An 11,080-nucleotide genomic window follows, 5' to 3' on the forward strand; every position below is an offset into this window, starting at 1 on the left:
AAGTGATCGAAGTGAGGGTTGATCAAGTTGGATATATACTCGAAACTACCCTCGGCGGATGACTTCTACACAGGGTTTAGCGATGGGAATCTGATACTCGGCGTCTGAGGCGAGGCGGTGGACCGTGGGCCTCGCTCCGTAGTCAATCTCGTTGATGTTGGTGATCCTTGTCGTTGATTGTAAGTCAGACGGGGGTTAGTTGACGGCGGCTGTGAGTTGATGCTGGGGTTTAGACTACAAGCGCCGGTCTAGAATAAAGCAGATCATGTTACTCTATGACCTTATTCTTTATTCTCCAGTCTATTTCTATCATTCAAACCAAAATCACATCTGCTATGATTCTCGGTTCATACAAACATGTTTAGTTTCCCATCAAACATGTCACTCATCCCGTTTCGTCGCTCTCCAAACCAAACACTTTGCAGCTCGTCCGTCTCCCTTTCTAAGCGATCAGTCCCCCATGTCTTACACCGTCGCCAAGGCCCGACTTCACCGGAATTCGAATCTGCCAAAAGACAATTCGTCCGGCCTGTTCAACCGCTCTCAGGTCTTCCCCACTGTATCTATCAACCCCTTGTCAGGGCCTGTTTGGAGCCAGCGCAAGGGGCGCTAAGATCATTGGTGGAACATCCAACGGCTGTGTTTGAGCCTCAAGATGGAATGATAGAAAATGTCTTGAACCGCCGAGATTAATTAATAGCATTCTTCGGGGCTTGTCGCTTGTTCGCAATCACCACTTACTCGTATTCTTCACACAGCGCGAACACAGTATTCTCAAGATGTAGATGATCAATTACTTATCTTGTATACAGATATTTCGCGTTCAATACGACGATTTAGTGGCTTCAGCACTAACATCAAGCATAACATCATCGCCAAAGCATAACGAACCCCTGTAAAGTGGATCAGCCCAGCCCTGTATCCCCCTCCAAACAAACGCTTCTCATCCACGGAAAAACTCTCCCCAAAAACTTCGAAACCCGTCTCCGACAAACACCAAGTCCCTTGTTTCAGGATGGCATGCGGCCAAGGAACGCCCGCCTGCCTATGCATAATTATAAACATCGTCTATTCTTCCGCCTACGATTAATTAGTCCTTGACAAGCCGGAATTCGGCAGACAGGCCTGAATAGACGAAGTGCCCCTCGACAGGCTGGCAAGGTAAATGATTCTTGTATTTTCGGATTCAGGGGCATGTCACTGCGGAAGAGTGTAGATGAACTTTTAATCAACTCGAGACGATTTAAGAGATCTTTCGTCAATTCATCAGTTTAACAAACTCATTAATGCTTCTTCATCACGGCATTGCAGTTCATCCCTTCCCCCACGTGGTGAAACATGCAACCAAACACTATTCATTTTCCATCCCAACATCTCGTGATCCGACCCATGATCATGATCCGATCAAGCAAACAAACACGATAAGAAATTCCTGAGATCATAAATCTAGATACGAATTTTGTTTCACGCCATGCATAAACATTTAAATTGGCTCATCACGAGGCTCAATAAGAACCTCATTAACAGCAACATGCGGCGGCTGACACACAGCATACACAATAGCGCTAGCAACCTCTTCAGGCTTGAGAACCTCGGCACCCGTAGGCTCACCGTACTTCTTCAGCGCCTCCTGGTCGGTCGACATGCCCAGCAGGTCCGTCGCCACATTTCCAGGCTGCACGGCCGTGACCCGTAGACCAGAGCCTGCGGTCTCCAAGCGCAGGGCCTGGAGCGTCGCTTCGACGAAGAATTTACTCGCGGAGTAGACGCCCAGACCCGGGAAGACCTTGCGGCCTGCGTCGGAGGAGATAGCCACAATGTGGCCTGCTCCACGGGATAACATGCCTGGGACTGTGGATGACAGGCAGTGCAGAAGACCCTTGCAGTTGACGTCGACGGTGCGCTCCCACTCGTCGGTCTGGTTATTCGCCATCATGGTGAAGTACATCACACCCGCGCAACTAACAAGGATATCGACTGGTCCAAGCTGTTCAGTAGCCTCTTTCATGAGCGACTCCACCTGAGCCTTATTCGTGACATCCGTCTTGTGAATAAGAACTTTACCACCGTAGACGCTGATCTTCTTCTTGACGCCTTCAAGGGCTTCAGTTCGACGAGCAGCGACTGCAACATGTGCGCCTTCTTTGGCGAGACCAGCTGCTACTGCGGCGCCGATTCCGGAAGATGCACCTGTTACGACGGCGACTTTTCCTGCAAGACGGCCCTTGCGGCACTTTTTGGCGACGCCGTTGACTTGTTCGCGGCGGGGAGGGCGGGAGAGCCAACCGCGAGCGTAGAAGTGTCGCATGTAGATCTCGAGAAGACCGTCGTTCATCTTGGGACGGGGGACGTCGTACTTATCGAGTGTAGGCTGTGTCTTGCCGTCTTTGAGAACGATGACTGACTTGAGGACTTCTACGCTGGGCATACCACCGCGGAGAATGTCCACTGTGAAAGGGTCGTCGCCGGTCTTTCTGTTGCCTCGCTTCTCCCACCACAGGGCAACCCAATCATCCCATGGTAGAGTCTCAGTAGGGTAGCCCAGCTTGGCTAGGGATGCAAACAATTCTCCGGAGGGAACGGGAGCAGGGTCGCCGAGATGATACATGGTCTGCTCGGTGTCGTTGGTGTGGTTTGCGAGAGTGACGATGGCGTCGCTGACAAAGTCCACAGGGGTCATCTCGATATACCAGCCCTCAACATCAGGAGCACGGCCAAGTTGAAGAGACTCAACGAGAATAGCATTGATCAAATCCCAGGCGTTGGTTGAGCCAGAGACACTGTGACCAGAGATAGTTCCAGGGCGGTATACACGCACAGGAATACCACGACGGCTAGCTTCGTTGACGAGCTTCTCAGCAACCCACTTGGTCTGACCATAGCCATCCAACAACTTAGTAGGAACATCATCCACATCGATGACAGTGTCCTCACACCACCCGGTATGTGAAGGTGGAAGCACGCCGTTAGTAGAAACGTGGTGAACAGTAGCACCACTGCGGCCAGCAAGACGAAGAATCTCACGTGTACCCATAACATTGGCGTTTCGCAGCGCAGCATAAGGATAAACCAGGTTAACGGTAGCAGCAGCGTGAACAATGACCTGCACACGAGTAGCCAGCTCATCAAAGACATCAGGAGCAAGACCCAGACGCTTTCGGGTAAGTGTACCAGGCAGGATCTCAATACGCTCCAGGAGATAATCCTCCCAAAGTCCAAGATCGATCAAGTTCTTTCGGATACGAGCCATACCAGCGGGTGCACAGTCTTCGACAGGTTCAGGGAATCGCACGAGACAAATAATCTGTGCGTCTGTAGAATCGACCAAGTTCTTGAGGAGGAAAGCACCAAGGTAGCCAGTAACACCAGTGAGGAGAATAGTCTCAGCATCTCTGAGCGCACGCATGGGGGTACCGTTACCCTGGATATCTTCAGGAAGCACAGAGTCTGCGCGAAGAACAGCGGGGAGGTCAGCCTGCACCGCAGCAGTGTGACCGTCGCGAGCAGCCTTGATAGCTGAAACATGTCCCTCAAGAGTCGGTGTTCCAGCAAGAGGAGCCAGAGGGACAGGAAAGCCAAAGGTCTTGGTAAGTCGGCCAGCAAGGTCAGCGAGAGCCAGCGAATGACCGCCCAGGTCGAAAAAGTCGTGCTTTGGTGTGATGACGCTAGCGGGCATGTTAAGCGACGCAGCCCATAACTGAATAACGGTCTCAGTCTTGACCTTGATGTTATGCTCCTTCTTCTTCTTCTGCGCAGGCCTAGGTGATCTCGGAGATGGTGGCGCGGGCAGAGCCTTGAGATCGACCTTTCCAGAAACGCCATGTGTAGGGAGCTCTTCTAGCTCAACCCAAACTGAGGGAATCATGTAGTGGGCGAGATGGTCGGTAAGAGCACGTCGAGCGACGGGACTGTAGCCATATTCATCGACGAGAGGAATGGTTCGATCTCTAGTCTCGCCCTTCTCACGAACGATGTAAGCAACAATTTGTCTCTCCAGGCCTTCACCGTGAGCTACAACCGCACAGTCACGAACGGCGAGATGCTTTCTGATGGCGCTCTCAACGGCTCCGGGCTGGACAGTGTAGCCACGAGTCTTAATCATGCCGCCAACTCGGCCAGTGATCTCCAAGAGCCCATTAGGAAGGATGCGAGCCAAATCACCAGTTCGGTACATTCGCGCGTCCTTGTCTCCAGCGAAAGGATCCGGCTGGAATGCCTTGGCTGTTGTTTCTGGCAGGTTGAGATATCCTCGTGCTAGAAGCTTACCACCAACGTAAAGCTCGCCGCTATCACCTTGGTTGACTCTGTTACCTGCCTCGTCCAGAACATAGGTGTGCTCAGGGTCTGTTGGAGGACCAACAGGGCACACTCGTGTGTCAAAGTCAACAAAGGTTCTGATATCTCCAACAGCAGTCTCGTGAGTCTCGCAAGCACTATAGACGTTGAGAAGCCGTGTCTCGGGAAGAGCATCCATCGCACGGCGCACAAGATCTGTAGTGACCACCTCACCGTTCAGCCACAGCGACCGAAGGTGAGGAAGCTACTCGCCCAGCTTGGGATGCCGAGACAGAACTGTCGCCAAAAGTGTAGGAGTCATGAGGGTATCGGTAATTCGCCATTGTGAGAGAAGCTCGACAAGAGCAACAGGATCGTAGCTGGCGTGGTCAGGAATAGCGACAGTTGTGGCACCCCGAATCAGAGGTCGAAGCATCTCCCAAATGAAGAATACATTACATGCCACCCTATCACCAGGCTTGAGATCGCTGACAGCAAATCTCAGATCGTAGGAGCGAACTGCCGCCCTGTGGGGATTCATAATACCCTTGGGCTTTCCCGTCGTACCAGAAGAGTACGACACAAACAGTAAACGCTCCACATCATCATCCTCTGGCAGCGATCTCCTCTCATCCAGATGAGGCGAAATCTCTCCCCTAGCCAACTTGTCGGGACTATCGACAACAATAACCGGAGTTTCAGAGGTGAGATTGCCCGAGTACTCAGACTGAGTGAGAATGACAGTTGGTTTCGCATCTTCAATGACATCTCGCAAGAGGCCAGCAGGGTACGCAACCTCAAGCACCAAGAACGCACCACCAGCTCTGAGGGTAGCGAGAGCGGCGATAACGTAGTCTGCGCTTCTGCCCATGAGGACACCGACTAGATCATCGCGGCCAACACCGTAGTCACGCAATCGCTCGGCTAGCGCCCATGTTTCTCTGTCGAGCTCTGCGTATGTGAGGGATCTCTTCTCATCCTCAAGGGCCACTGCGTCTGGAGTTGCTTGGGCCTGCTGCTCGAAGAGAGCAGCGAGATCCTTGTTGACATCGATAATTGACATGATGCCAGGTGAGATTGTGTGATTGTGAATGGGAGGAGGGAGGGAGAGAGTGAGGTAGGTAGTTGTGCTGGAGGTAGAGATGAGATGAAGCGGTGGGTGGGTCACGCGACCACTGGGCTAAAAGAGATGTCGGTGACGGGTCCGGTAATGTCTGTCTATCCCCAACAATTGCCTCCCACGTACATACAGTACAGTTCGTATAGTACGGAGTAGATGATAACCTTTTCTGGGGGCTCGGCAACGTTAGTCTGTGATCCCCAAGCGAGGTGTCGTTGCTATCTCTTGCTCTTACTCTTGTAACAGTAGACACTTTTCAAGCTGCCATAACCCAAAGGTTTGTGGGGTTGAAAAACGCCAGCAAAATAACACCTAGCTGTCGTGCTACAACACCGGTCAAGGTCAATTGAAGATAAGAACAAAGAATAAAGAAGATAAAGATACAGAAGTATGGTGACCAAGTCTCTAGGTTCTTAAAAAGAAGCCACTTGGAAGCAAGGAGTAGTTAGCATTTTATTCACAATACGGAGTGCCAGTGCCTCAATCACTTTCAGGGCGGGTGCCAATTGACATGCCCCCCCACGTAGCCCATGATTGGACTGCCCTAAAGACAATTCAGGCCTAGCTGCCCGCCAATTTTGGGACCTGGAGGGGGAGGGGGGAACTCCATCGTGGCCCTGGAGAAAGGTACCTATCGATGGAGGGTAATGGAAGCATGTCTTTGGTTCTCTCGTATGCTCTTTCAATTCGTGTTTCTGTTAATATTGCGATGTTCAATCGCTAGAAGTGTAATCCTGAAGAATTTTGATCCCTGTAGGGAAGAAACAGGGGACTTCTCAACGAAACCAAACACTTGGGCCACTTTCACGTGCTAGAAACATTCTTTACAGCACCCCTGCTTCTATCTTGTAGCGCCAATCGGAACTCCCCTAGCAACGTTACAGGGTAATCTTCAATTTGTTTTCTCCCATCACTTGAAGGTATGTTCAACATCAACTTGACCTATTGATACAGAGTCTATGTTTCCGTTACGAACTCGATTTGATAAAGCATTGCTGAAAAGAAAGAGTAAACAGCCTGTAATCATACGTGATGAAACTTCCAGCCGCAGCATGGTTATGCACAATGTGCTAATCCCGGCATTTGGACCTGGATATGTTCTCCAGAAGAGAGTCACACGCATATCAATTGCGGGATTATTGAGAGTTCGTACTGATTCAAGCGACTCGTCACACGAGATGGACCAAATTAGCACGTTGACGCTTCGGATCTCGCAGGGCAGACAATACCAGCTTTGTTCTCCCCGTTCCATCCGCTGATATCATCATCACCTATCACCAATATCGCCTCTTGTCCTATTATCTGACCGAACTGCCAACGTGTCACCACCCTCTTTTCCAAGTTTTCCAACTCTAGACTCCCAGAACCGGAGTACTTTACCCTCGAAAGCCTGTCGCATCGCGATTCTCCCCGTCGTGCGCAACCCTGATTGGCGCCGACGACCCGAAGCAGAGGGGTCGGACCATCGCCACTATTTGTCGAGCATTACCGCTTTCATACTCGTGCATGACGCTCGGGGAGTCTATTTTCTTGGAGGTCCAGCGAATCAGGGTGTTTGTGGTGAGCTTGTTTGAGGCACAGGATGCGACTTGGGATTTTTCTTGCCCTGTCAGAGTTTGATGATGGGAGACTTTGAGGTTTGGCGGTGAGTCGGACGCGTAAGACGTGCTCTCACTCCTGCGAGTTTTCTCAAGAGGAATAGTTATTAGTTGTAGTTCTTTACATTGAGGCAATCGCAATAGAAAAGCTGAAAGACGGCTGAAGAGGTGGGTTGTAGCGTGGGGTGGCCCTCCATCTCCATCTCCATCTGATGCGCAACATCAAAAGAAGCTTAAGGCGAGGCTTGGCATCAAGAACGTCAGCAACTTTTGTTCGCCTAGAGCCGCCAAGCCAATCGCGTCCGCTGAACCACACAGCATTTGATCTGCAGTCAATGGTTTGCTCTTCGGGGAGATGAAATCGTTGCCGGAGCGGATCAAGTGAGTCCCATAGGAATCTTGTTCCTCCTTGTTCCCCCCGGACCAGGTTGTAGACGACACAACGCCTGTACCAAAGATTGAGCAGTGGATAGTACAAATAGTTGAGAGCCTTGGGGATAGAATGAACGTTGAGGAATGCATGGTATTGTTGACTACTCTGTAATGCTGATTTACTTAAGCGTGCAGATCAAGAGTTTTCCTTACCGTCTAGTTGGCTCTCTCAGTGTTGAAGATTAGTAAATCTTAAACTTCAACCATTGAATCAGTAGAAAACGGAGACAACACAATTGAACCGTTAACAATTAACCATAATAAACGGAATCCCATTTAAATCCTATAAATAAAAATAGCATGATTCTTCTCCATCAATTCATCAGGTCCCACCAAAGCTTGTCAAACGATAAGATAAAGGGACCCGCCTTGACGACGCCCTTTACCATGTCTTGTCATTGCCAACTGGGTCCCATCGTGTCAGGACACAACGCCCTTTGCCATGTCTTGACATGCTGCTAATAAAAAATTACCAAATAATTTGATGCTTTTACCGAAAAAAGAGTGCCATTCCGTGGTCTCATGCCACCGCTTGACGTAAAATAAATTCATGCTCCTACAATAAAGCCATCGATGCCCCCCTGACCATTGATGTCTGTTTTATCCTATTATCCTTCCCCTGATTTAAGACTATAGATTCTACAGTGCTACACATTCGACTTCGCAGACGAGACTCGAGTATTCAGGGTATCATATCTCTCATTACAACTATTAACTGCTATACGCCAAAAAAAAAAAAACGGACACAAAACTTTTGCTACTTTTTCCAGCACCCAAAACTCCGAATCAAAACTCGTTTTACATTTCCTCTCGTCCCTTGCTCAGATCAACCTCAGCCAGAGGAACAACCTTGGTTCGGCAGATGAGCTTATGACCAACATACAACGCGGCGAAAAGCATCAAGCTGATGTAGTTGGAGAAGAAATCGGCTACGCTCCAATCGATGAAGGCCGGTGAAACCACCAAGTGATGGTGATCATCCCCACGAAGAAAGCGCCGTAGTAGGAGAGGTAGGGCTGGAGAGGAGCGAGGTAGGGAAGCTCGGAGCGGGGAATTCCCTGCACGCGCATGATCTTCTGGAAGCGGATGTGGCAGACGTTGATGAGGACCCAGGTGATGAAGCACGAGGTGGAACTGACGTTGAGAAGCCAGTTGAACACCTCGGCTCCGCTGGAGGAAAGGTTGATGTAGGCGATGAGTCCCATGACGGAGCATGAAGCCACGGCAAAGTAAGGAGTTCCGTACTTGTTGGTGCGCTTCATGAAAGCGGGCGCAAGACCATCTTCAGCGAGCGCGACCATGATACGGCTACTAGAGTAGACGTTTGAGTTGGCAGCTGTGAGAATGGCAGAGAGAAGAACGGCGTTGATAATGTCAGGGAGAACCTTGACACCAGCGCGGGTGGCGACGACGACGAGAGGTGAAGCAGAAGCATCCTGCGCACCAGAGTCAAGTCGGGGGTCGTTGAAGGGAACATTGATTCCGACGAAGAAGACGGTCGCCATGAACAAGCTGAAGATTCCCCAAAAAGTCCAGCGGATAGCCTGGGGGATAGCCTTGCGGGGGTTGGCAGTCTCACCGGCGCCGACACCGACGAGCTCAGTGCCCTGGTACGAGAAACCAGCAGTGACGAGGACAGCCCAGAAGCCGACGAATTTGCCCGTGGCGCCGTCAATGTCCATGTAGGTGTTTGTGACGCCTGGATCCTTCCAGTACTTGAAACCAATGTAGCCCTCCTCGCCAACACCAGCGTTTACGCAGATGGAGAAGATGATGAAGCCAATGATGGTAACGACCTTGATCATAGAGAACCACATCTCAATCTCTCCAAAGATCCTCACGGGGACAAAGTTCAACGCCGTAAACAACGCCCAGAAAACACTAATCCAGATCGCAATGCTAAGATCCGAATCCCAATACTGGATAATAATTCCAGCGGCAACAAGCTCCAGCGCAAAAGTGATAGACCAACTAAACCAGTACAGCCAGCCCATGGCGAAGCCCAGCGTGGGATCGACGAAGCGAGCGGCATACGAGGTGAAGGATCCAGTGATGGGGATGTACGCCGCCATCTCGCCCAAGCTGACCATGACAGAGTACACGACTGAGCCCATGAAGGCGAATGCGACGAGGAGCGACACGGGACCTGCCTTGACGAGGGCTGGGCCTACACCGAGGAAGAGACCTGTTCCAATGGTGCCGCCAATAGCGATGAACTGCAAGTGACGCGAGCTCATGGCCCTGTCGAGGCCAGCCTCGCCGGTCTCGACATCTTCCTTGGAGGGGGTTTTCTTCTCGTTGCTAACACGAGGGGACTTTTCGTCCGCTGAGGAAGAGTCCACGAGCATGATGGCTGTATCTCAAATCAAAGACTGTCCTGATGGTGGTGATATGCGAGGTACAGAAGAAGACAGGATTGACTCGCTTGCAAGAAGGGAGAAGAGACGAGCCCGAGTGGTAAGATGAGTTGAGAGACGAGAGACCGAGACCAAGTGGGCTGGCAAATGACTCTGTTATGTAAAAAAAATGAAATGTCAACGGGGATGGGTATATCAATCGGGAATGAATGGGCCCATTACGAAAAATTTCAATATCGGACCAGACCAGAACCTTGGTGCTGTAAGAATTGGTCTGTGTGAGTGGATGTAATCCATTTACATCCAGCGAGATTTTCTCGAGCATTTGCCTCCCGGTATGAGCGAGCGATCTCAGCGAGCACCACAACACCCACCATTAACCATGTTGCCCGATTTCCCCAACTTCCTATTTTGACTAAATCACACTATATATCACAGCTATATAACACATATCATATTTTACATACACAAGCAGTAAAGGAGAGCTCCGTGTTATTGGGTTAATCACGTTGAATGTGAAATATCGCGAGATGTTTTAATTCTGCAGTTTCCGGCTCGTTACCGATTGAGTTAGGTCTCCCGAGCCGCCACGCTAAAAACGCAGAAGAAAAAAGTTCTCAAGGGCCAGGGGGTCATTTTTTCTCACACACGCGCCACTGATGAAAATCCTTGCCACGGACAGTCCGCTGCAAAACCACGCACAGCAGCCAATGAGTGCCCGCGAAGCCAAGGAAAAAGAGAAAATTTCATGTGGCTTGATTCTGCATGGAACAAATCGAAGCCTTGGATCGGGTGGCTTACATGCAGCTCGTGGTCTGACAAGGCACCCTCCCAGCAACTCTCTCAGCTTTAAACTATCGGGCCATTTCGTACAGAAGAAACAGGGATATGCGGCTCTTTCTGCCGACGACAACCTCGCATCTCCGACGTGACTGTTTTTATGTGAATCACTCTCTCCATTATCGGAGAGCACCGACCATCAATAAAACCTGCTAGACTAACTGATACTGGGGACGAAATAATGGATCTAGCCGAGCGGTTTGTGATACGGTTACGTGATGCTGAAAATAAGCATTCATGGCGTCAAACGGGGATTGAGGAGAACCTGGGCTTGGGTGTTTTCATTATGTACTGACTCCGCAAGATGCCATCACCGTTACGGGCCGAGACTGTCAGTTGAGTCATGAGGGGTTCCGATGTGATGGGAGTAGTTGTGATGCTTCAATCGGATATCAAGCCTCCATCCCCAGTTCACCCAACGGCTCAAGACCAGAGTTGGCCATTGGCATCGTCACAGT

At 50.5% G+C, this 11,080-nt stretch overlaps 2 protein-coding genes across 2 annotated transcripts; both read right to left on the reverse strand.

Moving 5' to 3' along the window:
- Positions 1–1,483: 1,483 nt before the first annotated feature.
- Positions 1,484–5,338, reverse strand: FOXG_02458 (nonribosomal peptide synthetase; the record flags this gene model as incomplete). The annotated part of the gene is made up of 2 exons (XM_018379905.1): positions 1,484–4,433; positions 4,545–5,338. The coding sequence occupies 2 exons, from the start codon at positions 5,336–5,338 to the stop codon at positions 1,484–1,486; spliced, it is 3,744 nt and encodes a 1,247-aa protein (XP_018236039.1).
- Positions 5,339–8,354: 3,016 nt separating this feature from the next.
- On the reverse strand, positions 8,355–9,773 carry FOXG_02459 (uncharacterized protein; the record flags this gene model as incomplete). The annotated part of the gene is made up of 1 exon (XM_018379906.1): positions 8,355–9,773. The coding sequence occupies one exon, from the start codon at positions 9,771–9,773 to the stop codon at positions 8,355–8,357; it is 1,419 nt and encodes a 472-aa protein (XP_018236040.1).
- Between the last annotated feature and the right edge of the window lie 1,307 nt (positions 9,774–11,080).

This window comes from Fusarium oxysporum, chromosome 5, assembly GCF_000149955.1.
Source record: "Fusarium oxysporum f. sp. lycopersici 4287 chromosome 5, whole genome shotgun sequence".
NCBI lineage: Eukaryota > Fungi > Ascomycota > Sordariomycetes > Hypocreales > Nectriaceae > Fusarium > Fusarium oxysporum.